We start from the raw sequence: 27726 nt of genomic DNA, 5'->3' as shown, positions 1-27726 counted from the left end.
AAAATCATGTGTCAGTGAGTGAAAGAGCTGGGCATAGGTCCCACATCTCCTTTTCCTGTGCTGTCTGCTTGTTCCTGGCCTTTCCTTCAAGCGCAGGGAGTTAGCAGAACACGGTCCTGGACCTGTGTTAGGCAGAGTAGAGGCAGCTTGCCCACCCTTGCGTTGTGTTTCAAGGAGCAGACAGGTCTTCGATGGCTCCATACTTCCATCTAGTGACAAAAAGCCACTGCTCACCCCTCCTGCTTTTTCTCTCTGTCTTCTTTCTGGTTGCAATGCAGGAATGTTTCTCAGATTCCTGATGCCGAGCCTGTCCATAAGGCCATTTCCACTCATACACCCAACACCTACAAACCCTAAATGAGTAACTACAAACAAACAAAACCAGGGGTGACGTTTTTGAGCAGAACTTAATTTCAGCAGGAAAAAAATGGCTTGCACATACGTCCAAACATGCACTTGTTCATCAGGATGTGCTGCTTTCCTCTTTGGTGTGTGATATCCCTAAACAGGGTCATCAGCTTGTTGTGGGAGAGGATTTGCATGTCATATAACAAGACTCCTATATGACTTGGCCATTCCTCTTCTGGTCTGAATTCTGGACATGTGTTTCTGGTTATTAGGAAAAGTTTTTCACAATCCTTCCTCCTTCTTTTCTTTTTTTTTTTTTCCTTTCCTTTTTTTTCAGGAGTTTCATCTCCTTCAGGGAACATTGTATGCCTTGTTTTACCTAATCTGGGACTTTCTGGAAAGAATAAATGCCTCATCCAAGCCAAATCCTTCAGAGACGTTAACCTTGGACATTTTGTTGATATTTTTTCCTTGATAAAACATTTCCTTAGGATTGGATCACAAAGTGCTATAAAGAATTTCAGAGGTGGTAACTCATTTTTGTTGCTGACAATGACCCAGAGAGTTTGAGTGACAGAGTATGTTGGAAGTAGCAGTGTCAGGGCACTGAGAGCAGCAATGAGCCATAATAGCCCTGATCAGCCTCACCTGGGACCCCCAAGCATACCCTGTCCATGGATCAGGAGACCTATTTAACCTCAGCTGTGGGCCTGTACTACCTCCCTCCCTCCCTGAGCTGTGTTACAGGAATACTGGTCCTCAGCCTTATCCCCGATCCTGCCTTCTAGCTGGATCACGGGTCCATGTTGAAGTTGAGCCTCCAGCCTTGTCTCCTCTTGCTCCTGAAAGGTTGCCCCAGAAGGATCCTGGACCTGGTCCATCCTCTCATTTAGTTCTGTCAGTGGACCCTGTTAGCAGCATCTGGCTTTCTCTGCTGTGCTTAAGTTGCCATCTTTGAACTGTCTCTTCTTTGGCACTACTTTTTTGTTTGAGAATTCCCTCAAGTTCACTCTTTCTTCTCATCATGTTTCCACTGTAATCCCAGCTAATAAGTGAACTGAGTGTAGATTATTGAGCAGGATGGGGTTAACTTGCATTGGGTTCCTGTAATCATTGGCCACATGTAGCTGAGACATTAGGGCTTGGCCTAAGAATAAACCACACACAACTGGTTCCACTGCTGGGCAGAGCTCCAGAACAACTGGGGGTTGATTGCCCGTGACTTCGTGCCACTGTGTCTCTGAATCAAGGTTGAGGAAGAACAAGCAATCCTGTTTCACCTCTCTTTGGGGATGAGGTAAGAGGATGAATATGTGCTACTGTTGTTTGGTTCATGGTAACTCATTAAACTTCAGTTCTGCTGTGGGGTTTGAGAGCTTCCTCCCAATTTCAGTGGAAACTTCCATGAAGGCATCCATGGAAGCTCAAGGGCTCAGCAACCCATCTGGTGACCCCAACAAAATCCATCTGGGCTTCAAACAGAGGAGTGCAGAGGTGGGAGTAGAGATACTATTCAGTGTCTGAGGTGGGCTGAGTTGAGTTGTCCCTGCAGCCCAGTTTCTCCATGGGATGAGAGATAACCCTGTGTAAGTCCACTGCCCTCTTTTCCACAGTAGATGGTAAAGGATCTGCAGGGGAGTAGGTACTTGAGATGTGGAAAGGGATCTAAACACCCTTTGGGCATTCCCACCAAATGCCAACAGTGTTGGGAATGCCATGGAAAAAAATGAATTAAGAATATATAAGGGAACCTTGAAGTCCACTTGCTGTGGAAGTCAGTCCTAGACTGAATATTGGCATATCAAGAAACCATTCCGATAGTTTTTATGTCACATTGCAGGGAAAAAAAGAGGAGAAAATGGATTCACTGTCCTCCTATTGGAGGATCTAGTCATGCACCAATGAAAGAACAATTCCAGATTATTCTTGTTATGGTAATTACAGTTTTGGAACAAAACAGTTAATAGCAGCAAGCAGCTTAGGTTAATGATTAAGCACACTCAGTGGAGGGCTCTGAGCTGTCTGTGACGGGATTTGAGCCTTTTGAGAAACTTGTCTGGTGGGTTTCAGCACTGAACCAAGTGTGTAACACAACCTCAGCCCGAAAATTGTGGCAGAGCTGGCATCAAAGGGATGGAGCAGTTGTGCTGATACTGGAGCTACTGCACTTCATTCATCGGAGGAATGGAAGAAGAACAAATTGATTAAGGTAACTAATACCAGCAAAAGACATAATAAGAATAATAAAATTAAATATAAATTATATTTTATACACTTGCTTTGAAATGCAACATTCACTTGCTTCGGGGCTCTGGACCCTGACCCCTGACCACTGCAGGATGTTAAAATATGCAAGAAATATAGTGAGAGTAGTTACAGTAGGTCTTGTGGTATAATAATAGAAGTTTGGAAGTTGCTTTATAGTGGCTGTTTTTTTCTCATAGCTCTAATGTAAGCTTCTGCCCAAATCTCACCTCCAAGAGTGTCACTCTCCTGTTGCATCTTTTTTAAGGTGCCATCCCACCCTTCTTCCACTGCTCATCCCTGTGCAGCCCTGCTCTTACCCAGCAGCTCTGAGGAGATTTTTTGTCTGAGATGTGATGATTGTGGATGTATATTATATGGATTATCTTAAAACTATATTTATGGTAATAGTAATAGAGGAGAAGTATGCCCCATCCCTGGGAGTGTTCAAGGTCAGATCAGATGGGCTTGGAGCAACCTGGTCTAGTGGAAGATGTCCCTGTTCATGGCAGGGACATTGGAATGAAATGATCTTTAATGTCTCTTCCAACCCAAATGGTTTTGTTATATAAAAATCTGGCTAAATCAATTCACCCAATTTTTTTTCCATACTAGTACAAAACTCAGGATGAGGGCAGCAGAATTTGATAGTCTGTCTTTAAGTGGTAGAACAGTTCCTGATATGGACTTGACAAAGGGAATGTGGGATGTGTCTGGCTATGACAGCAAGTAAGACCTAGTCTACAAGTACTCAAATGTTTATTTTGTTTAATTATTAGAACAGTTCACAGCTGTTGCTCCCACAGGCTTGCACTGTGAAAAAAGAATTCATGTGAGGTTTGTTTTAACATTACAGGGAAGGTCCTAAGGCCCCAAGCCATGATTCTGGAGCCAGACTCTCATGAATTCTCCATTCAGTGTTCAAGATGAACCTCTGGAGAGCATCCTTTCTGAGCGCTGGGCTGATATTCTTGGCAGGTGGGTGATGGAGAGGTGATGTTTCCAACCACCCTGGTCATAAAACACCAGGAAAATCCAGTGCCAATAGATAAGATACAGACTAACTGCATCCTGACATGGATAAGCATCTCTAAAAGGTGTTGAATATTATGGGATATATGCAGCATACCAGACATTATCCATCTTATCAGGTTTTCTTTTCATGGCATTATTTCCATAGCCAGTGTAGATTTTTTTAATTAACTTTTAATTTTCTGTGTTCTACCTGAGTTCACATCATACCTATTGGTTTTGATTCACTTGATGATACATATGCCACTGTTTGCATGTTGATATTAAGGGCTCATGATACAAGGGTGTCCAATACTGGGCTTCAGTGACCAATAGTGATGTTTGAGATTGCATCCAGACAGAGCTAAGAAGCTGGAAACCCCCTAAAATTTAATCAGCAAACTAGATATCCCTGTAAAATGATTTCTGGAAAATTCTGGTCAGTGGCTAAAAAAAAAAAAAAAGAAAAGCCAGCCACTGGTTCATCTCTTAGCTTCAGAGAATGAGGGTACCCAAAATAAGTCCTAAATTATCTCAGGAATTTGATGCCTTTATGAAAGGCATGGCCATAGCAAGTTATAGGAGACTTAACACCGTGAAGCAGGAGTTTCTTTCCAGGCCTCTATGTCTTTCCTGAGGACTTCAGAAAAAAAAGAGTTGGCCAGGCTGTTGTGGAGCCAGAAGAGGTTGTATTTTGTGGGCAGCCTGGTGCACAGAAGTCAGCAAACACATTTCTTTGAGAGCTGGATTAGTAAACATCATCTTTATTTTAATTCTTGAGGAGGACAAGGAGGCTCAAGCTGCAGCTTGGTGAATAAAGTCCTGAAGGCACTAAAACCCCACTGAGGGGAAGCAGGACTATCAAATGGGGGAGATGGCTGGAGGGATAAAGGATGGGCAATATGACTAATTTGGATGCCTGAGAAGAAGAAATGAGAAGAAGGGTGGAATTACAGGAGGACAGCTCTCAGACCAGTGTCTCTAATGCTGAATGAGGTATTTTGGATGTTTGCAAGACACTTCACCCTGATGGGTTGTTTTTGCAGTGGCAGCCACTGGATCACTCATCAAGCCCCAGGAGGGTAGTGTTGCTGGAGGAACCTGGATTACCATTCCTCTGGATGGTGAGTTTTAAATTCCTAGGAAGTATATGTCAAAGTAGAATCATAAAAGTTTAGTTTGGAAGGGTCCTTAAATCTCATCTCGTTCCAAACCCCTGCCATGGGCAGAGACACCTTCCACTAGACCAGGTTGCTCCAACCTGGCCATGAACACTTCCAGGGGTGTAAAGGTAAAAGAGAATCAGTTCCATTGTGAGATTAGTGGCTGGAGTGACAAACCATAAGCAACAGAGCCGTGGGCTGTGACACTCATAACATGAAATCAGCTTGAAATTATCACTTCATAAGCTATGGCTGAAGGTTATTTCCTAAGCAAGAGAAGAAACATTTTTTACCTTGTTTTTGCAGATGTGGAGCTAAAAATTTCTCCTTAGCCATCCTTTTTTTTTTGAAGAAGAGCTGAAAATCTCCCTTCATAGGTCCTGTAGTGCTGGAGCTTTAAAAACACTAATGATAAACATGAGTTCTGAATATAAATCTCAGAAATTGAGAAGTAATACTCATTTGGGCCCAAAATCAGCTGTGGAAAGCTAAGCTTGATTTTTCCACAGTGATGAATATTGATTCATTGGGAGGAAAGTTGGTCTTTTAACTGGCTGTATATTTGGTTTATCTGCTCAAATTCTGACTCTCAATCTTTTATAACTACAATGAATGGTATTAGACTTTTTGTCTGAATATTGTGCATTCCCAGAGAGATGACGAAATAGAGGGAAGAAAGGAAGTTCAGGTCTTTACAACTCCCTGAAAGGAGGTTGAAGCACAGGGGGTAGATTTCTTTTCCCTGGTGACAAGGAGAGGACAAGAGGAAAGGGCCTCAAGTTGTGCCAGAGAAGATTTATAATGGATATTAGGAAATTTTCTTCATGGAAAGGGTTGTTAAGCCCTGGCACTGGCTGCCCAGGGCAGGGGTAGAGTCATCGGGGGTTTTAAAAGATGTGTGGATGTGGCACTTGAGGATATATTTTAGTGGTAGACTTGGCAGTGCTGAGGGAACAGGTGAACTCAATGATCTTAAAGGTCTTTTCCAACTGAATGATTCAAGGGAGATGTTTCCCCAACAGCACTGTGTGAAGGCAGAGCTGGGAAATCAGTTCAAGCAGAGTTTGTTTTTTTTGTTGGGGGGAAACAGGCCTTGGGAGAAGGGGAAAGACCTTCCTGGAACCATGAGGAAATGTACAGTTTGCTGCAAACCATGAAAACACTGTTGTCGTTTAAAGTGAGTCTGTGCACTGGGAACCATCTGTGAAGATGGTGCAAAGGGAGAGTTGCGTGTGAGCCTTCTGCATTTTTGTTGTGTTTGATTATGCTACAAAAGTTAAACATGGTGGTTCATGCTCAGATAAAACTTTCTGAACATCAGGGACTGTTTGGGCATTGGTCAGTTTGTGGTGAGCAATTGTTTTCATTTACATTAATTGTCATTTTGGGGTTTATTTTCTTCTCTCTTTGTTACTTTTTTTCTTTTCCTTACAATTTATTATTTTTTCTTTTTGATTATTAAACTGTTTTTACCTCAACCCATGATTCTTCTCACTTCTACCCTTCCAATTTTCTCCCTCTTCCCATCAGGGGGGAGGTGAGGGAGTGGCTGTGTGGGGCTGAGTTCTTGGCTGGGGTTAAACCACAAAAACAGAAAATCACACAAGCATGATTTTAAAAAGCCTGATCTAGGGCTCTAAAGATAATACCTGGAGAAGCTAGGTTGCACACTGAAAATTGTTTATCGTGTGTCTTAATGTGAGTGGTCCTGTCCTCACAGAGCTCTTCTGATTGACTTTATTACTTAGGCTCAGCATCCCACAAGATAGAATCTGTCTCTCCAGCCAGTGTGTCCCAGCTGGAGGTGTCCCTGGTGAATCCAGACCTGCCCAGGCTGCTCTGTGATGTCTCTCCTCTGTATTTTGACTTACACACTATAAGATGCAGAACAAGGTATGATCTGTGACTGTACTGTGGGTGAGACCTTGATGTTTGTCTGGTAGGATCCTCATTTTCTTTCAGTGTCTGTACAGGCAGTTAAGGAGTTGAAAGAATTCCTTTTTCTCCTACAGTGCCCACACCTGAGCATCTCCTAAGCTGTGCTGCATTTATTCTTGTTTCAACTTTATTAAACATGAGGCTATTTAGTGTGAGGGTCTTGTTGAGGCTTCTGGGACAGCCTAGACTCAGACCTTCAAAGGTCTGTAGATATCTGATTCTCAGATACAAAACAACTAAGAAAATCCTGGTGGAGATTTTACTGGGTTTTGGTATCCTCAGCCTATTTAAGATCATAGGGAGAGGTTATGAGTAGAGCAGGAAATAAATATGATTTCAAGCATCAGCTGGACAGTCTAAGGTGCCTGTTTTCTGTCCTGTCATAACTTTAGAAAAGGGTTGCTTGACTGGAAGACTGGGGTGTCTGGAGGCTGTAGAAGGGACCCTAATGGGGCTCATTCATCTCTTGCTGCTGTAATTTGGCTGGGAGTTAATTCTGAGAATTAACTGTGCTGAGAAACTCTGTGCATTAAGGATGCAGCATTAATTTACCGACCAGGATCAAGATGCCCTGCAGATCCAGGCAGCCCTGGGTCATTTCATTACTAATGAATACCAATTATCGTTAGTGCATGTCTGATGAACATGTTTGTGTTTTGCATTAACATATAATTTGGGTAGAGTTCTGATGTGGTCCTGTCACCTTCTGCACTTAACTGTGATTTCTTGCTGTGACTCCACATTTCTTTTAAATTGTTGTTTTAGAGTTTGGGTTCACATGTGTGAAGTTTGTGTTGACAGTATAAATTTGCTTTGCTCTATTGAAGCCCCACTGAGTCTGGTAGGAATGGAGACCCTGTGAAGGACCTCGCATTTCTTAAAAAATTAACACAAAGTCAATGAAAGTAATACAATATAACACATTCTCTTCCACCTAGATCTTCACCCCAGGAGGGTTTGTACTACGTGGAGGTGATCTTTAAAGGATGTGTGATTAACAACCTGACTGGGCTGGAGAAAGAGAATTATTCTTTCAAGGTAATCACCAATCATGTAGAAGTGATGATAAAGGATTCAAGGTACTGGAGGGAGTCCAACTGCAGACATTGTGTCACAGGCAATATATTCAAATAATTTAATCATAGAATGGTAATGTTGGAAAGGACGTTAAAGATCATCTTTAATGATCATTCCTACCATGGGCAGGGGCACCTTCCACTAGACCAGGTTGCTTCAAGTCTCCTCCAACCTGGCCTTGAACAGGCCTGGTCTGCCCAGTGCCACTGATGAGTACCTCGATGCATCGAGTTTTAAAGGACAGAAGGAGCATCCCAGCTTCTTGTCCTGACTTGCAACCAGATCTACAGCATATGAGAGAGAAGAGAATCATGACCAGCACGTTAAGGGAAGTGACTTTAATTTTAAAGGAGAAACCTGAAGACAGGTTTAGAAGTTTGTGTTGAAGCACAAACTCTGCACATAGACAGTGTGGTCCAGATATGCATTACTGGCCATAAGGGATGTAGCTCAGAGAGCTTACTCTACTCTCATGAGACCCCACCTGGAGTACCACATCAAACTCTGGGACCCCAATATAAGGAGGACGTGGAGCTGCTGGAGCGAATCCAGAGGAGGCCATGAAAATGCTCCAAGGGCTGGAGCCCCTTTGTTCTGGAGACAGGCTGGGAGAGCTGGGGGCATTCAGTCTGGAGAAGAGAAAGATCCAGGGAGACTTTAGAGCCCCTTCCAGTACCTAAAGGGGTTCCAAGAGAGGTGGAGAGGGCCTTTGGACAAAGGCCTGGAGTGACAGGACAAGGAGGAATGACTTCAAACTGAAAAAAAAAGGTAAATTTAGACTAGATATAAAAAAGAACTTTTTACTGTGAGGGTGATGAGACCCTGGCACAGGTTGCCCGGAGAAGCTGTGGCTGCCCCATCCCTGGAAGTGTTCAAGGCCAGGTTAGACGGGGGCTCTGAGCAACCTGGTCTAGTGGAAGGTGCCCCTGCCCATGGCTGGGGGTTGGAATGAGATAATCTTTAAGGTCCCTTCCAACCCAAACCATTCCATGATCTCACACAGGACAGAATCCTTAACCATGATTGTGTGTTTTGATTGAGGCCTGTGTGTTTGAAAGTCCCATCCCACCTCTGAGCTGACTGTGAGCATCGAGCAGGAGAGCCCAGTGTTCTCAGAAAATTGCACATTAAAGCTGAAGAGTCATTGGGTGTTTCAGCTGGCTTAGAGAGTTGATGAAAAATCACCAGGGGATGCTGTTAATGAGGCACATTCCAAGCTAAATAAAACACAGTGTGTCTCTTTGTTTTGGGACCAGGACCTGGGAGCTATGAGAATTAAAAATTAATTTTGCCTCCACATTAGGCTGAAAAAGGCCGCTGCAGGCAGCAACAAGTCTGAGCAGCTCAAAAGACTTGTGTCAGCCAGTGGCCCCAGTTTCATGCTGGTTTTGGCTTCTTTTTCCACATCATCTCTAGCCTGGGGTATGATGTGATGTTGCCTTTGCTTCCCAGAAGTGGCCATTGCTGGAGGGAGCTGGTGGCTACTCATTCATTTTTAACATGATCATGAGGAGGAGAGAAGGCAGAGATTGAACTCTGAAAGGGAATGGTTTAAGGAAAGCTTGGAAAAAACCCACAATAATGCAATGATGTCTTCAATTTAATTTAGCAAAAGAGGTTTGTCGTGCCATTTATTGGGCTGTCAGCAGCATCTCTAAGTGCCAGGGATCATAGATGAACATATCCAAAAAAACGGGCAATGGAAGGGCCTGGAGCACAAGTCTGATGATGAGTGACTGAGGTGGCTTAGCCTGGAGAAAAGGAGGCTCAGGGGGAGCCTTCTCACTCTCTACAACTCCCTGAAAGGAGGTTGGAGCCAGGTGGGGTTTGGCCTCCTCTCCCAATTTACAAGACACAGGACAAGGAAATTGCCTCAAGTTGCACCAGGGGAGACTTAAATTGGATATTAAGGAAAATTTCTTACCCAAAATGTTTGTCAAACATCAGGGAAGTTGGGGAGTCACCATTCCTGGAGGGATTTAAAAGATGTGTAGATGTGGTACTTGGGAACATGGTTTAGTGGATTTGGCAGTGTTAGATTAATGGTTGGACTCAATCTTCAAGGCTTTTTTCCCTCAGAGTCCAAGGTAGTTCTTTCCCAAAGACATATCTGTTGTACTACACTACATTAAGATGGGCCAATACAAGCTCTTTCACTGCTCCACAGCTTTAGGGTACCAAAAATCTTGCTAAAGGGTGGCTGAAATATTTAACTTCTTATACTTTTTAAGTATATACTCTTGGGAAGAAAAATGGTGCCGTAATGCAGGATAAAATGCAGGTTTTAACTTTAGATGAAGTATGACTTGGAAACTTTGTAGTGTATTAAAGTGTGTCTTCTGACATTGACTCAAGCCAGGGTGGGCAATTTGGGCACAAAAGAGGATGTAAAAATAGCAGTAACCCATGCTCTGAATGGAGGTGAGGTAAGAAGGGAATATTTCTCCTTACTCCCTTCCTGGAGCAGGACTCTGCTTCAAAGATCAGATCTGAAGTGGAGGTCTCTGAAATGCAGTTGCCAGGTGTGTTGTGAGTAATGCACCATCAGATCATGTTACAATGCACTGAAAATAACTTCCATTTAACTACAAATTTCTCTTTGCAGTTCTCTGCTGAGCAGACACCTGTGGTTTACCAAATCAATCCACCATCTGGCATTCCAGGTATGGGACCTTTCTTCATGCTGGAACCCACTTAAACCATTATTTGATGTTCCACACTGTCTTCCTCCTTAGGAGAGGTCTGTCTTGCTGGGAACAAAATGGGCACCACCAGATTTTAATGTCTAAGTTCATTCTGGACAGGAAAATGGGTTTGTCTGAGGGGGAAGAGTCTGCAGCACTGGGTACAAAAGTGGGGAACAAGCAGTGACCAAGTTATTTGGTGCTTGGTTCCTGCAGCCCAACTCTGCCTGAGTGGAATGATGTTGTTCTGTAGATTGATAAGTCTAATCCATCCCAACTCTTGAGTCATCATACCTTGTTTATTTAGGAGCAGTTTTAAGAAGAATTAGCTGTTAGGTGTTCATGTTGCAACACCATACAGACCTTTTGGTTAATGGAGCTTTAGATCAGACTTTAAAGTTCTGTGAGAAGACATTCAATGTTTTTGGTCTGAACAATTAACTGGCATATGGAAGGGTTTTTTCCCTATTTCTATTAATTTTTATATTTTCAGATTTCATTAGAGGAAATGGAAAGTTCTATGTCCAAATTAAAGATTAATCAAAACATTTTGGTCTCTTAAGAATGAAGAGAGACACTTGTATGATGAGATCACAGAGATGCTCCTAAACCTAAATCAATCCCTTATTTCCAATTATTTTCAGATGTAGTTCAGCTCTAGATTCTCATGCCTTGCTTTAGAGTGTCTTTATGGAGATTTCTATCTGTTAGCTGGATGTTTGACCTCCCAGTGGGGTCAGTGAAGAGCATGAGAACAACACTGTCTAGTGCTATTTCAAATGTCTTGGAGCATGAAGGACCTCCATGGAGCAGGTAGAGGCAGGACTAGGAAGACTTTTTCCCTTCTGGAGGCATAGTGGAAGGACAGGATCAGATAGAATTCGATTGGAAAGGGCCTTAACGCAGGTCTGATTCCAACCCCCAGTTATGGACAGGGACACTTTGCACTATCCCAGGTTGCTCCAAGCTCTGTCCAACCTGACCTTGGACATTCCCAGGGATGGGGTAGCCACAGCTTCTCTGGGCAGCCTGTGCCAGGGCCTCCCCACCCTCACAGGGGAGAATTTCTTCCTAATATCTATTCCCAAAGGTGTTTGATTGGGTGTCTGAACTGATGTAAGACACTCCTGTGGAGGTGACTGAATGAAGCTCTCCCACCGTGTGGTAAATGGAGTGTTGGGAGTGATTCAACTGGCCACAGATATGCTGAGCTCCTTCTTTAGACCTTCACCCTGTCTAATGTACAAGTGATGTCAATTTGATTGTCTCCTGAGGTTCTACAGTGGAATCGGGTTAGAATGTGGTGTTTAGTTAACAAAGGAGTTGAGGAAAATGTCTTTTCAGTGCAAATGCAGGAGACCTGCTAAAAAATTGGGTATGGACTTTTTTTGGTGGGAAACAAAAACTTGTGTTTTGGGAAAAATGAATAAGTCTGAAGTCTCTTGAGCCATAGTAGAAGCTGAGAGTAGTCATCAGTGCAGGCACCTCTGTAAAATTCACAAAGACCAAGGATTCCTCTTGCTCAGCTGGCAGAATCTGCAAATAAGTTCTCTGCTTTTAAAAGGCTCTCTTCAATTTCCATTTCCTTTCTGAACAGGAAATTTAATACAGATTTATGGGAAGACAATCGCTGGAAGATATGAGACCTTCGACTTCAACGTGGATTATATTGATGGGTAATTATCTACAGGCAGTGTCTGCCCCAGTCCCTGTAAATTGGCATTTCTTCCATCAGCCTCCTCGACAGCAATAAATTGCAACCAGTTGGCCCAGGATTGCCATTTACTTCCTTTGTGGTTTATTGCAGCTCATGAGTTGGGCTCCAGCAAACTTTGTTAATCTAATTGCAACTGGTCCATTAAGCTGGTTGGTTTGTTTACTGGCAGTACAGTCAATCACAGCTCAGTGTGAATTGTACTGTAATTGCAGCTGGTTGCTGTAGATTTTATTTTGGCTAGCAAATTAAAATTTAACTAATTAAAATAATGTCAGGATCGAAAAGTTAAATAAATTTTCCCTTTCCATTTGCATTTTTTAGAAAAAAACTATTAGTTTGAAGCAGATGCTCTAGTGAGACAGAAGACAAAGGAGAAGTATTTTGAGACAAAAGGCTTTGTTTTTCACTGCTTTAAACCCTCTCTGGGTATTTCCTTGTTTTCAAAGGTTTGATTTCAGATTTATTTTTTTTTTGTTTTTGTTCGATGATCACATGTAACAGAAAAAAGTAGGTAGATTTAAGAAACTCACTTCAGGGCAGCAACCCTTTAAGAACAGCAAATCCAAAGTGAGCATCAACACTGTCCTGATGCATATCATATCTATTTCCATATGTATGGATATGTTATCAAGCACTAATTTATTATTTCCTTGCACTTGTGTCAGTGGCAGTGAAGAACTAAGCCCAGGTGAGTATTTTATAGAAAAACTATTAACCCATAGTCACTGTGCTGGCATTTTCAGGACCATTTCAGAATCCAGGAAAGGTGTGTATTCCCACTACTTAGAAATTTTAATTGCAGCAGCAGATACTTAACCACTGGATGCTTTTTAATGACTTCTCAAGCTGAATGGAAATGTCCCTTGCTAATTAATTAAATTCTCTGCCAGCATGAGTGAAACTCCAGTGCAGATTCCTGCCATATCAGCTGCACCCATTTCTCAGCCCTGCACCGCTGCACATCAGCATCCTTTGTTTGATAGTAATTATTGTTTTACCTGCCTCTGGTGAAACCTTTGCTCAGTGGGAAGAAAGGCTGTTCTGTGTGACTGCAGGCTGGACGTGCCTCATGCTCCACTGCTGGATTACTCATTTACAGCTTAACCTCACCAAAAGGAAATGGCCTCAAAATCTCAGCATTCCAGACAGGTTCCCTTTGGAGCTTCACATGAATAATTTGCCCATTTTTGGTGTGTTAGGAAATATGTACCAGGTGGGGACTTGGACTTGACCAGAGCAGTCTGTCCTTCAGTCACGCTGATTTGGGATTTGGAGCGAAAAAGGAGATGGGATTTGGAGCGAAAAAGGAGAATGGTTTTTATACTTTCAAGCGTGTTCTGCCCCCTTTTCCATGCTTTGTGTGGGATGCAATGGTCCAGTGCTGATGAACATACATTTGGCAGCACTGAATTTTTTTATAGTCTTCCTTAAAAGGAAAGGTTCTCACTATCAGCCACCTGTATTAATAAGAGAAAAGTCTTCTATTTAAACCTCATAAAACTGCACTCTGAAGCATTGGTCACAGAAAACTACACTCTGAAGGATGGGTCATCACAGAGTGTTTGCATAACAGGTTTTAATTACATATTTCCCATGATTGCCTCTTCATTCTCAAAGAATTGCCAACCTTTGCTTATTCTGCTAATTACTCTGAATTTATTCCTCCTGCCTGATTGCTCCTCTTCAGTTGAAGTGGTTCCATATTGGTTCTTTAAGGTGGGGATATTTAAATTTGCTCTTAGGAGCTTGGGTGATTCCTGGCAGAGATTGTAGTGTTTTTCCTCAAAGAAAAAAAGAAATAGCTGAGCTGCATCTCGAATTACTTGCTGTAAGGGATGCTGCCTGCTGCTTCTGGAAGGTAAGGGTGAGTATAGCCCTCTTGGAGCTCAGCTTTACCTACAGGGAGGAGCTACCAGGTCATTCAGAGCTGTCTCCAAGATGTTCCTGACACTCACGATCTTTACAGAGGTGCAGTTCTTGCAGTATTTGGGAAATACACCTTGCAGATGAAGAGATAAAAGATTAATAAATGTGTAAAATTGTAAAAGTGAGGGGAAATTCCTGTCCTACTTGAAAATGTTGGCTGCTGATTTTAACAGGATCGGGTTTTCATTTGTGGAGCTCCATGTTGCTTTATGTCTCATTTTTCCTGGTTTTTTTTGCCCAGGCCAGCTACCCTCACAGCAGAAGGAGATGGATGGACCAGTCTCTGCTCTTTTGTTGACAGACAAGCTGGAAGCATGTCAGTTCTTCATTTTTTTTTTGTTTATCTTGGTGCAAGGGCACAGCACAGCTTGTGCACAAAAAATTAAATTAATTCATGGCTTTTGGAGAAACTTTTCTGCTTTGGCTTGAGGTGGAGAGAGACCCTGGGGAGCTGACCATAGGATCTGTGATGGGGTGGGTGAGGGCTACTGGTTCTCTGCGGCTCCAGCCACAGCCTGGCAGGGCCAGGGGCTGTTCTCTGGCCTGTAGATGACATTCCTTGCCCTGACCACATCTGTTCTGTTCAACTCTCTAAGCTCCAAAACAAAGTAACCATTTCCAAACTACCTATTGACCCTGGTCAATGCATTGTCTTCAGTCCTATATAGGCACTAATTTTAAAGGTGGATTAGCTAATCTGAACCTAAATTTGGCGAATAGCTCTTGGGATTTAACAGCATGGACAGACAGGCTCTGGTGCCTGGGTCCCAGCACTGTTTATTATTTGGTATTAATAGGATCACAGAATGGTTTAGGTTGGAAGGAACCTGAAAGATAATCTAGTTTTGAGCCCCTGCCATGGGCAGGGACACCTTCCCCTATCCCAGGCTAATCCAAGCCCCATCCAACCCATCTTGGATGCTTGCAGGGAGAATTCATATACTCTTGTCTTCTGTGAGTTGCATGAGACCCTTTAGGCTGCTGGATCTTGCACTCTGTTAATTGTGGACAAAGCCATGGGCTCTGCAGCAGCGTTTCTTTTTAGAGTGATGCGCTTCTTGCAGTGCTTGTGAGCCCTGGAAAAGGAGGAGGGTACTTTAACAGGGAACCAGGGGAAAAACCTGCTCTCATGGAAGTCTGTCCTAAGGCTCCTGGGGTCCTCACTGGACTCCCTTATTGCAGTGTAAAATTCTTCCTGGCTCCCAAGAGGAGAACTTAAAATGAAAATGTGAATTGATGATGGTACATCCAACATTCCATGACTCCTGAAGGCTGGTGTAATGCCATTGTATCTGGTTTAATTGCTACCTGCTCCTTCTTACACCTTAGGGACGTGCAGAGGAGCAAGTAGAGGGGCAGTGCTTTTGTCCTCCTGTTCATTCTGCCCCATGCCCACACTTGTCCCTGCCCAGCTTTTTATTTCAAATGGGGGTTCTGAAGGTCACCAACAGGCTCAGATTCTGGGAATAGGTTTAAGGGGGGCAAGCTGGAGCACTGTGCTGCTGGGAGACACACTCCTAATCTACTGAACTCTCGATCATCAGTGGGAAGATGGGTTGTTCCATTTCACCAGTTTCTCTCCTTTGTTTCTAAATGGAGACAAGCAGGACCATCTTAGAAGATGTGGGCTTATAAACCTATTGTTTAGATGATTCTCCCTGTATTTTGCTCTTTAAACTCTCAAGACTCAGCAAAGTCTTTGTCTCTCCACAGTTATCCCATTCGGGCAGAGGATGGACTGGCGACCTTGCAGTGCCGGGTGGAAGGAAACCACATAGGTTGGTGAAAAGGGGTAAAAATGGTGGGTTTCTGCTGTTCCTGCAGCTCCAGAGGATAATTTCTATTCTGCCTCCAAAGGCAGAATAGAAAGGGCTAAGCCCACAAAAGCAACTTCAAATCACGGCTTACCAGCCTTCAACACAGCCACTTCTGTGGTTTGTGTCCTCTGCACAGCCTGGGAGAACATGAAGTGAAACCATGGCATGATGTGGACACTGCTGACAGCAGTAGTGTGATTTGGGGTCCTTGCTCAGTTTACTACTTTAATCCTTCTTATCTGTGGTGGACCTTCCCTTTACTGCTTTGTTGGAGGAATAAATTGGGTGCTCCCCTGTATTTTCTCTCCGTTAGCAGGTTGGATCCCATTTTCATTTCTCCTCACTTCCAAGTGCTCTGAAGAAGTTTCTAATTTCTTGTGGAGGATTTGAGCAGCAAGCTTCTTGTTTGGGAAAGATATTCTGAGTTAAATACATGAAATACACTTTCCTTACTGTTGTAAGGAAGAGGAGAATTGGGCCCAGGACACCTGGGCAAGGTTTGGTAGGATACACTTCATGTTTTGCCATAAAGCATGTTATACTTTTCTCTCCTCCAGGGTCCCACAACATCAGCTTCTCAGTGTTTAACAAAGGAAAGTGAGTAAAAGAATCTTTTCTCCCTTTTTCTCTGGTTTTGCATGGGGATACAGATGCCTTGCCCTCCAGATTAAACAAATGATGTTTTTACTGAATGATGTGTTTCATTGCTTAGAAATGAGGTTTTGTTTTCTTGAGAAAATGATTATCAGATTGGGAATGAAAAGGCACAATGTTTCTCCCCAGACAATTTATATTTTGGTACTTTAATACTTTACCTTCAGCATTCAATGCATCAGACATCTTATCTTGGACAAGGAGGAATGGCTTTAAACTGGAGGAGTGGGTTCAAGTTGGGTATTATGAAGAAGTTTTTGGCTGTGAGGGTGGTGGCACATGTTGCCCAGAGAAGCTGTGGCTGCCCCATCCCTGGAATTGTCCAAGGACAGGTTGGAGCAACCTGGTGTAATGGAATTTGTCCCTGCTCATGGCAAGGGGTCGGAACAAAATGAGATCTTTAAGGTCTCTTCCAACCCAAACCATTCTATTAAACCAAGCTGAACAAAATACTTTCACTTCACTTTTAACTATTCATCCAAGTGGGAAAGAATTTAGCCATAAAAGGAGGTGAAAATGGGTTCTGAAAGTGTCAAAACATACTTTACAATGTGTTAGTACTTTATTAAAGTGTTTCAACTGTGTAATGGAATCTTGTGAGTCAATACCTCAATGTGCTTGTGAAAGGTGTTGGATCTTGTAGAAATGTCCCACTGTTCCTTTGGAGAGTGAGTGGCCAGCTCTGCTAAATGAAGGTCTACTTTAACTTAAATGGCCAAGGATCATTCAGGCATTTTCTCTCTCTTGCAGGTCAGTAGTACACAAAGGTTCTTGGCTCATCAGTGCCAAACAGGAGCTTTTCCTGTATCAAACACATTCAGGTATTACAATGATCCCCCCCACTGCTGCAGCATTTTCTGGAAGTGCTGGTGTGGTCTAGGAAAGGACTTCTCCCTGTTGCTTTTCCCAGGGATGCAATCCTGTTGTGTCCTCATCTTGCAGTGCAACTCCTCTGGTATGGGTTTGACTAAGCAAAAAGCTGCAGATCAAAAATTTCAAGATAAGCAGATTTATGTGCTAAGGTGGGGTGTGCTGCCTCTAACATCCCCAGTGACTTAGTGTTCCTCTTGGACAGGGATATATTTGACTCTGTTTTGGGCAGCCTAACCTAAGAAAGCCAGCCACAGAACAGCAGTATGGCATGGCTTGGGATGATGTTGCTTTATTGTTCTTCCTTTTCTTATCAGATCAGTTGTAGACTTGAGATGTTGCACCTACAGAAACTTCTGCCCTGTAAATCACTCTGTGTTTGATAGGGTTGAGATTTTAGAAATGTAGAACTTGAGATAACTTGCACATCAGCAACAAGGAGATGATGTTCAGCCACTCCAAGAATTGAGTATTGGATAAGTGGTGAATGGCAGGTTTACTGCACCATTAGTTTATAAAATGATTTAAGACTCACTAAAAATAACCTACATGTGACTTTTCCAGCTCTATTGTAGGCAGGAGGCAATGAAATACTAAACATCTGCTTGAGGTCATGGTCATATGCAAATAGTGTTAAAGATTTACATGGACAGATAGTGATGGGACAAGGGGTAATGGGTTTGAACTTGGAAAAGGAGAGATTTAGACTGGATGTTATGAGAAAATTGTTTACTGTGAGGGTAGTGAGGCCCTGGCACAGGTTGCCCAGAGAAGCTGTGGCTGCCCCATCTCCGGAAATATCCAGAGCCGGGTTGGCCAGGATTTGAAACAACCTGGTGTAGTGGAAGGTGTTCCTGCCCATGGCAGGGGGTTGGAATGATCTTTAATGCCCCTTACAACCCAAACCACTGAAAGACCACTTGGTTCACCTGCAGAGGTCCCCAGCAAGGTCCCACCAATTTTTTGATATTAAATTCACTGAAATTGATGTAATAAATGCATTAATACCTTATGAGCTGCATCTGAGAATCTTGGTTCAAGAGTTAACAAAAGCTTTTTTTGTATAAAAAGCCCCATGTAGCCAATACATGTCTATGTTTTGTATATTGTTTATAACATACTACTTGTTTCACCCATAAATTGAAAACACTTTATAAAGGAGGATAATTGAATGTCCTTATTTACAAGTTGAGGCACATTAAAATGAGATAACTGTATGAATTTGTCGATGGGCAGAGCACAAGCAGAAAGATCTGCCAGATCTATCCAGTAGACTGTACTGTGCTAGCCAGTAGTCAGTATTGTAAAATCAAAGATTAAGCAACAGATTTAACAGTGAAAAAGCAGATATAGATCAGCATCCCTCACCAGTTTTTGTTAGTCTTTATTTTTTTTCAGCTCTAGACAAGTACAGCTGGGTGGTTAAACTAAGACATCCGAGTCCAAAGTGATAAAATGTCATCAAAGAGAAAAACAGTTTTCCAGTGTGGAGGGACATGACTGTAACAGATAAAATCCTGAAAGAATCTCACAGTCATGAAGTGGACACTCAGATGTCAGATGATTGGAAAGTGTGGTAACATTTAAACCTATGGGCTAAATTGAGAAGTGACTAAGAAGAGGTCGAAAGGATTAAAACTGTTTTAATTCCACCTTTTTTTTTTTTTCTTCAGAGCTCCTCAATAGCACAGGATAGACCAGTTTGCAATCTGAGCATGACAGATGCAACCACTGCTAAGTAACAGCCCAAGCACTGCAGTGTTTCTCCTGTCATGCAGCCAAGTTCCCCGTGTTGTTCATTCCTGGTGTAATCCCAGTGGCTGTCAAATGCCCGGGAAGGATCAGTGAGATGTTGGTTTCATTCACAGGAGCTGCTCTGGCTGGAAACAGTGCAAGTGCACTGCAGGCTTTCACAGAAATAGGGCTGGGGTTAATTTTCCAATGCTTGTTTTCAGATTCCCCTTTTCCTTCCCCTGCAGAGATAGCCTCCGTGTTCCCAGCTGGAGGGAGCCTTGGAGGGGGCACTGATCTCACTGTCACGGGGGATTTCTTTGAGGAACCGCTGCAGGTCACTGCTGCAGGTGAGAGAAATGTGAAATACTTGTTTTTCAATACAGTGATCATGGCCCTGAGCACAAAACCCAAGGAATGTTTAGTGATAACAGTGTGGAAGTTGTAGGAATCACCTTCAGGAAGCTCCAGTTATTCTGACTGTGGGCATGAACTGTTTTGCTTGCTGGTAGTACCAGCCCAGGCTTCTAGAGAATTGTTAATCCCATTCAGAAACAAAGTTGAGGCAGGGTATTCTGTCCCTTCCTTAGCCTTGTGAGACCCCACCCAAAATAGCACATCCAGTTCAGGAGTCCTTAACATAGGAAAGACATGGACCTCTTGGAGCAGGTTCAGAGGAGGCCACAAAGATACTCTGAGGGCTGGAGCCCCTCTGCTCTGGAGACAGGCTGGGAGAGCTGGGGGGGTTCACCTGGAGAAGAGAAGGATCCAAGTAGACTTGGGAGCCCTTTCCAGTGCCGAAAGGGGCTCCAAGAGAGCTGGAGTGGGACTTGGGACAAAGGCCTGGAGTGACAGGACAGGGGGGAATGGCTTCCCACTGCCAGGGGACAGGGTTAGATGTGATATTAGGAAGAAATTTTTATACAATGAGGGTGGTGAGACCCTGGCACAGGTTGCCAAGAGAAGCTGTGGCTGCCCCATCCCTGGAAGTGTTTGAGGCCAGGTTGGATGGGACTTTGAGGAACCTCATCTCATTGAAGATGTCCCTGCCCATGGCAGGAGTTGGACTATACAATCTTTAAAGGTCCTTTCCCACCCAAACAGTTCTATGATTCTAAGATGGGGTCATGCTGCAGCTCAGCTGTGTTTCCAAGTCTCATACAGTACCTTTGTCTCCTTTTCTTTCTCACAGGTGTCCCCTGTAAAGTCAAGCATGTCTCTCCCCAACAAATCAGATGCACCATTGAGCCTGTAGGCAAGAACAGGAGAATTGGTGCCCCCCAGCCAGGTATGGTGTTCAAAAAACTGAAGGTCCAAACAAGGAAACACACGTGGAAATGCAGGGCAAAAATCATTTGGTGATGAATGCAGTCAAGAAACAGAACTTTCCAGAACACTGTCCGCTTCAACATTAGACCAGTTTCTTCATGGTTTGATAGGGAAAGAGGCTACAAAATGAGCAAAGGGCTGGAGCACCTCTTCTATGAGGAAAGACTGATGAGAGAGCTGGGGGTGTTCAACCTGGAGAAGAGAAGACTCTGGGGAGACCTGAGAGCCCCTTCTAGTACCTAAAGGGGGATTATAAGAAAGATGGGGATAAACTTTTAGTAGGGACTGTAGTGATAGGATGGGGAGTGATGGTTTTAAACTAAAAGGGGGTCAATTTAAATTACTTCTAAGAAAGATATCTTTTACAGTGAGGGTGGTGAGGCTCCAGCACAGGTTGCCCAGAGTAGTGGTGGCCTCATTCCTGGAAAACATTCAAGGCCAGTTTGGATGGAGCACTGAGCAACCCCATCTAGTTGGAGATGTTCCCGCTCATTGCAGAGGGGTTGGGCTAAATAACCTTTACTGGTCCCTTCCAACCCAACCCATTCTATGATTCTGTAGCCAGGAAAAGCAGGGTGAAGAGCTCAACCCCCCACGTGCAGACAGGTGATGATGGGAGGAAGGTCAGACTGGTGAGCAGGGCTGTGGAAAATGAAGGGAAAAAAGTATGGATAATATTTAGAGGAAGGATAGCTGAACTGGAGCTGCTGCAGAGGTTTCTGGGGATGCTGCTTGAGTGGAGCACTGCAGTAGAAAATTATTGTGCATAAAGAGAGATTTACCTAATTTTAGCTGTGGGTCATCTCAATACCTTTTCCTGCAGGAGCAGACATGAGAGCTGGTTGGATGCTCTGCTCTCTGCAGATTTTTGTTATTTCTTGTGGAGAATTTCAAGGTAGAACAAATTCCCTAAAGCGAGATCTGTGTTCTGCCTTAGACTGCAAAATACCCCACAAACAGAGCCAATTTATTATTAAAATTTTCTCTGTGGCCTACCTCCTACACCACTGATTCCAGCATGTGCTCTGGGATTTCTGTTGGCTGCTGCTGAGAGTACTTTTGTTTTAACTTTCTAGGAAACAGAGGGCTTCTCTTTGAAGTCTGGGATGATGCCTCTGATCTGACAGAAGCAGGTCCTGGATACAGATGGCAGTTTGTACCTAATGCCAGCTCCCCAGTAAGGTTCCTGTCTGGGGCAAAGAAGTCCTTCAGGTACTCAGTGATCTTAAAAAGACATGAAGCCATGGCAATCACCTTTAGCAGTGTTAGGTGCAGCAAAAACACCTGACAGCCCTTTACAGCAGAGCCTCACTGCACAGCTCCTGTAAATCAAAGCAAACCCTTTGCTCTGAGGTCCTTTTGAAGCTTAAAATATGCAGTGAAGTGTTTTATTTTTTCCTCCTTTTGCTTTCCCTCAGTATTTCTGCTCTACCTGGCCTAGATATGCTGAAATTCCACAAAAGAAATTGCTGTGGAGGTAGAAGGAGCTCCAGCTTGAGGCTATTTTGGGTTGGACTTCCAGCCAGATGTGGAGGGGCAGATTCTCAGCTGATTTTGGCAGCTGCAGCACAATGGAGTTAATGGAAATCAAGTGATTTGCCCCAAGCTGTGGAAATATCTAAACTGTGTCATTGCCTCTTCAGATAAACCCTTGAAAAAATGTGCAGTGCGCATGAATTCTCATCTTTTCTTACCATTTCTCTGTTTTTCTTGGTTGATTCTGAGTGTGTTCTTGGCTTTTTCCTGTGTGTTCAAGGTTAAGACTTTGCTTGAGAAGAAATGCACAAAATAGTGACCACCAATAAAAACATACTTAATTTCCTGGAGCTGTTTTTTCTATCCTTTTTGGAAAATTTCGTAAAGAATAAATTACATTTAGTGTGAAATTGAGTCTTTTTGAGATTCCTTTAGTTTTAAAATATATGGGTTTGTTTTGTTGGTCTCATGGTGTTTCCTCATTACTCGGTGTACACATGAAGGTGGGGTGTGAGGATGGGGTGTTTTTTTGCTGTGTTATGGATGTTCTCCTTTTGCTTAGTTCCAGGCTTCGTGGATTTTTTGTGGCTCCTCAGACCAACAATTACACCTTCTGGATTCAGGCAGACAGTCAAGCATGTCTCTACTTGAGTTTGTCCCAAGATCCAGAACATAAGGTATTACTCTGAGCAGAGAAAAAATGAGATCAGGATAAAAATGGTTTTAATTAAGGTCATAAAAATGGAACTGACTTGTCTACCCTTATGAATCTATTGCAGAGTGAAATCTGTGTGATTATATTTGATATTTTAGATTGGGTCTGTCAGTTGTTCAGCTCATAAAAAAACTCATGCTTGCAACCAGAGTCGTTGATTGTCTTTTCCAGAAGACTTTTTTTTTTAGTTCAGCAAATTGCAATCACTGACAATCTGCAAGGGGACCTGGAGGTTTGCTCTCTGATTTCCTCAATTTACCTCCTTTTTTGACTATTGAAATATTGCCTTCTGAAAATATTGATCCTTGCCTTTGGGAAGTTGAGAGGATGCTCCAATGAGGGTGATCTATTTATCTGGGCTATTCTTGAGCCAAGCAACTGAACAGGTCTAGAAGAAATATAAAATACTTTTTATCTATTAAAAATATAATAGTATTATTGGTCTTACTAATAGTAGCATATTACATAGAAACCTGGAATGATTTGGGTTGGAAGGGACGTTAAAGAACATCTTGTTCTAACTCCCTGTCATGGGCAGAGACAACTTCCAGTAGACTAGAGCCTCATCCAACCTGGTCTTGAAAAATTCCAGGGATGGGGCAGCCACGACTTCTCTGGGCAATCTGTGCCTGGGCCTCACCACCCTCACAGGCAAGAATGTCTTCCTAATATCCAATATAAATCTACTCTCTTTCAGTTTGGAGCCATTAAATCAGTCAGTGACATTAGAGCAACCTGGTCTACTGGAAGGTGGCCCTGCCCACGGCAGGGGGTTGGAAGGAGATGATCTTTTAGGTCCCTTCCAACCCAAACCATTCTGTGACTCTGATTTGGTTGTTCTGCACACAGGTGAGAATTGCTTCTCTCCCTGCTGGCAATTCAGAGTGGTCTGAGAACTGGGTGAAGAATTGGAGTGAACTTTGGCAGCCAAAATCCCAGAAATTCGAGCTGACTGCTGGTTCGAGGTACTACCTGGAAGCACTACATCATGGCAAGACACCCAGCAACGGGATGAGAGTTGGAGTCCAGATACATAATACGTGGCTGAATCCCCGCGTGGTGGACAGCTACTACACTGAGAGACATGAAATCCGGGCTCATGCTTTGCATCTTCCAGAAGTCCAGGTCAGTGCTGCTTTCCTGACCCTGGGAGCTGGACTAGCCCTGGGCCAAATGACCTGGATAGCAACAAATCCTAATTGTAAAGTCTGTGCTGATGCTCGATGTGAAAGTGTGTTCCCACCTTTTTTTTAACCTTCTGAGACAACTGATGAGAGGAGCATCATGAACTGCAATTGTTCAGGGTTTTTACACACCTTGGTGTACGTTTCTTTACACATTGGTGGGCATATGTAAACCCTCAGCAATGAGGGAAGAGTTTCCTGGTGGTTAAACCCCACAGCTGCAGCTCAGGAGCTTTAGGGACTGTTTGTGGCTGTCATTGTGTCTGCACAGGTCATGTACCCCTTGTGATCCTGATAATTTAAGAATTTAGATTTAGAATTTAGGTTTGTGTCAGTAGAGACCATGGAGGACAAGAACAGTTTCAGAGTAGCTGAAGTGTCTCTTGGAAGGAATTCTTGTTTTACTTTATGCTTAAAAATGCAAAACATGTGCCATGTAATCCTCCTCGGTAGAAGAAGCCAGGTTTGAAACGTGTCTCATGAAGTTTGTGTCTCTTTTCATTTATTTGTTTGCTTCTTTGCTTGCCAGATGTTGATGGTGTCTGGTACAGGGTGTTTCAGTATCTCCTGGAACAACACATTGCACAAAATGATCCCCACAAATGCTACAGCTCACCAGGTAGGTGCTGTTAAACACACATGTTTGATCCTCTGCTGGGGAGGAACCAATGGACATCTGGTACTTGACTGGTGTTTGGCCCCGAAGCTGAGATAAATTTTACGTGGTGTAGGGGTGATTTTTGTTACTGAGAATGTCTCACGGTGAAATGTTTTGGGGAGTTTGAGTCCCAGGTGTATTCTAAGCATATCACATCATCCAGATACCTTGGAATTCCCTTGAACCAGACTCTTGGACTTCTTCTCCAAAGTCAGGTGTGTAGAGTATAGCTTTTGCTTCAGACAGGATCTCCCATTGTCTCTTGATGTGGTCAGTTGGTCAGTGCTATAACAACCCTGGGTGATAGTTTCATGATAGCCATTAGGCTGTAGATGCCTAACACACCTGAAAGGTACCAGACATGGGAGTTTACACTCTTTTGAGCTGAATTTTATTCTTTTATTCTTTTATATTTTTATTTTTTTAATATTTGACTGCCTGCTCGTTCAGAACTGCCGTGCCACCGGTCCCTTGCTAATGAAAAATGGAGAGATAACGTGTGTGTTGAGGTTCTCTGATGACATGATCCAGAAATCATTGGACTGTGACTGCTTTTCACATTCTTAATTTCTTTTTAAGGTGCAAAGAGCAATAGAGGAACTCCTTTCAGTAGGATGTGAGACTGAGCCAGCTTCTGCTAAAATCCTTTTCCACGATGGTTTTGAGAAAGGAGGTAGTGATCTTTTATGTCAATCAAGCAGTATTTACTGTGAGAGCTGATTTCCTTTATGAAATAAATGTACTTGAAACTTTGAGTGAGAATAAATTTACACTTTTAAGGGGTATAAGTATATATATTTTTATTTCTCAGCTATATATTTGTATGTATTCTCATGGGTGAGTTTATGGAACTAGCATTAAAAACAACATGATCAATATAACAATCACAGTCACAGAAGCCCTGAGCTGGAAGAAACCCACAAGGATCATTAAGTCCAACTCCTGGCCCTGCACAGGACAACCCCAAGAATCACATCATGTGCCTGAGAGTGTTGTCCAAACTCTTCTGGAATTCTGACAGGAGAATACTTAGAGTAGGACTGTTTGCCAATTTTTGGACATCGACTTTCTGTATTTCCATGAATCTCTTGACTGTACTGGTGTCTTCTGAATCCCTTTCAAACATCCCCTCTCCTCTTGTTTCTTTTATCTGTCAGATATGAAGAACATCATCACCACAGGACACATTGTCAGTGGAATGGAGCCTTTCTGTGGGAGGTTCAGTGTTCACAGACCAAGCCAGCTGGTGAAAACCTCCCCATCCACACTACCAAGATATGACCTTACTGAATATACACATGTAAGTGGCTGCTCTTAATGAGTAGGTTGCACTGGGGACTGAATACTCAGAGCCCAATCAGCAACTTAAAATCATGTGACCTGCTTAGAATCCCACCAAATCTACAAAGACTCGTGTCTTTGGACTGTGCTGGTGGACAGAGTGGGTGATCTGAGATCCCTGAGATGTTCATATTGTTTAACACATCTGGCTGCTCTCTGCTCCTGGGGATGCAACTCTTGATGAGGGAAAGGAAAAAATGGGATGATGTTGGGGAAAGATGGGAGAAGTAGGGGAGACCACTTCTTGACAAAAGGAAAAAACCCTTGTTACTGGGGCCCACTATCCCTCACTTTTCTACTCATCTTCTACTTTTAATATGAATAAGGACTTGGTTTCAACTCTGTTGCCCTTTCTTTGCCACCTGGGGGAAGGCAAATAGCTTGGCCCTGAACACTTCCAGGGATGGGACACCGATGGCTTCTTTGAGCAATCTGTACCAGAGCCCTCACAGAGAAGAAATTCTTCCTAACATCCAATCTAAATCTATTCTCTTTCAGTTTGATGCCATTCCCCTTTGTCCTGTTACTCCATACTCTTGTCTGAAGGCCCTCTCCAGCTCTCTTGGAGACTCTTTAGGCACTGGAAGGGATTCTAAGGTCTCCCTGGAGTCTTTTCTGCTCCAGGCTGAACACCCTAATGTTAAACTGGGTTTGAAACAGAATATACTATCTTCTACATACATCACATATATAAATTATGTATAAATTACCTGTGGGTTGATTTGTGAAAATTTTATTCCCTCATTTTTGCAGGTGTGTTTTGCTCACAAAGGCCATATGAGTAACATTCTTCTTATCTCTGTGTCCTACACTAATGTCTCATCATGTTCAGTGAAGAAGAACTTCACCTGTCTATGGGATTTCAATCACACTGACTCTAAAAGGTATCCAGACAGTTGTGGTTTCCAGAGATGACACTTTCCATAGTAGGGAGCTGCAGTGGGAAAATGGAGGGAAGTTCTCATCTGTACAGGATCAAATTGTTAGCGGGGGTAAGCTGACATGTGCTCTTACCTGCAGAGGCACCCCTGGAATGTGACTCTGTACTTTCTGAGGATTTACTGAGTGAAGTTCCATGTTCCTTGTCACATGCAGTATCTCACCTCAGTAATGCACAGACGAAGAGTTTGCTCTGTTTGTGGTAAACACACCGGAAAAATTTCTGAGGACAAGAACTTTCCAGTTTCTTTAACCTCAGACAGTGGATTTTCTGCAGTGAAACAGGGAGATGAATTGATTGTGGTTTTTTCCCTGTCAGGAACCTCATGAGATCACTGGTACACAATGTTTTGGAAATTGGTGTAGTCATTGATTTTCTTTGTTTGCTTCAGATTCCATGGGTAGAAAACATTTGGTAGTAGATATAAAGTTTGGGGCAGACACACTTAAAAAAAACCAGGAGTGTCAGAAGAACTTGATGGAGAGAACTGGGAGCCCTAAGCAATGGTCTGATATTCTCAAGGGTACCAATTCTGGATTGACCCCCATCGAAGTCACTGATGCTATCATAGTATTTTCCAAAAATAGAGCAGTCATTCCCACATTCCATTCTTGTGATGCAAAAAAGGACCCATAAGCAGAGACCTGTGAGGGTGGTGAGGCACTGAAACAGAGAAGCTGTGGATACTCCATTCCTGGAAATGTTCAAGACCAAGTTGGATGGGGCTTGGAGCAACCAGTTCTAGTGGAAGGTGTCCCTGCCTATGGCAGGGAGTTGTAATGGGATGGTCTTTAAGGTTCCTTCCAGCCCAAACCATTCTCTGATTCTGCAGTTTAAAACCTTGTTTCTCACTATGGGGAACTCATCAGAGACATGTAAAGAGTGATCACAAGCTACTCAGTA

The 27726-nt window shown here is 43.1% G+C and overlaps 1 protein-coding gene across 9 annotated transcripts in view; it reads left to right on the top strand.

Annotated features, from left to right (window-relative positions):
• Positions 1-1516: 1516 nt before the first annotated feature.
• The window catches only part of PKHD1 (PKHD1 ciliary IPT domain containing fibrocystin/polyductin), a 260769-nt gene continuing 234559 nt past the window's right edge, over positions 1517-27726 (top strand). For all 9 annotated transcript variants that reach the window (XR_007908532.1, XR_007908562.1, XR_007908540.1 and 6 more), the window contains exons 1-21: positions 1517-1645; positions 2419-2557; positions 3449-3570; positions 4650-4727; positions 6515-6659; positions 7643-7742; positions 10387-10444; positions 12063-12141; positions 14350-14424; positions 15822-15886; positions 16483-16522; positions 17330-17400; positions 19429-19530; positions 20373-20468; positions 21586-21721; positions 22548-22662; positions 23550-23825; positions 24414-24503; positions 25122-25215; positions 25700-25842; positions 26637-26767. Coding sequence is in view for 5 of the 9 variants with exons in the window: in XM_051812579.1 (XP_051668539.1) it covers positions 3519-3570; positions 4650-4727; positions 6515-6659; positions 7643-7742; positions 10387-10444; positions 12063-12141; positions 14350-14424; positions 15822-15886; positions 16483-16522; positions 17330-17400; positions 19429-19530; positions 20373-20468; positions 21586-21721; positions 22548-22662; positions 23550-23825; positions 24414-24503; positions 25122-25215; positions 25700-25842; positions 26637-26767 (1946 nt within the window). In the remaining 4 variants the exon portion in view is untranslated. The remainder of the gene's footprint in view (positions 1646-2418; positions 2558-3448; positions 3571-4649; positions 4728-6514; positions 6660-7642; positions 7743-10386; positions 10445-12062; positions 12142-14349; positions 14425-15821; positions 15887-16482; positions 16523-17329; positions 17401-19428; positions 19531-20372; positions 20469-21585; positions 21722-22547; positions 22663-23549; positions 23826-24413; positions 24504-25121; positions 25216-25699; positions 25843-26636; positions 26768-27726) is intronic.

This window comes from Manacus candei, unplaced genomic scaffold, assembly GCF_025592945.1.
Source record: "Manacus candei isolate 608988 ecotype Guabito, Panama unplaced genomic scaffold, ASM2559294v1 h1tg000007l, whole genome shotgun sequence".
In the NCBI taxonomy this organism is placed as follows: domain Eukaryota; kingdom Metazoa; phylum Chordata; class Aves; order Passeriformes; family Pipridae; genus Manacus; species Manacus candei.
This window is presented reverse-complemented; position numbering and strand designations above follow the sequence as displayed.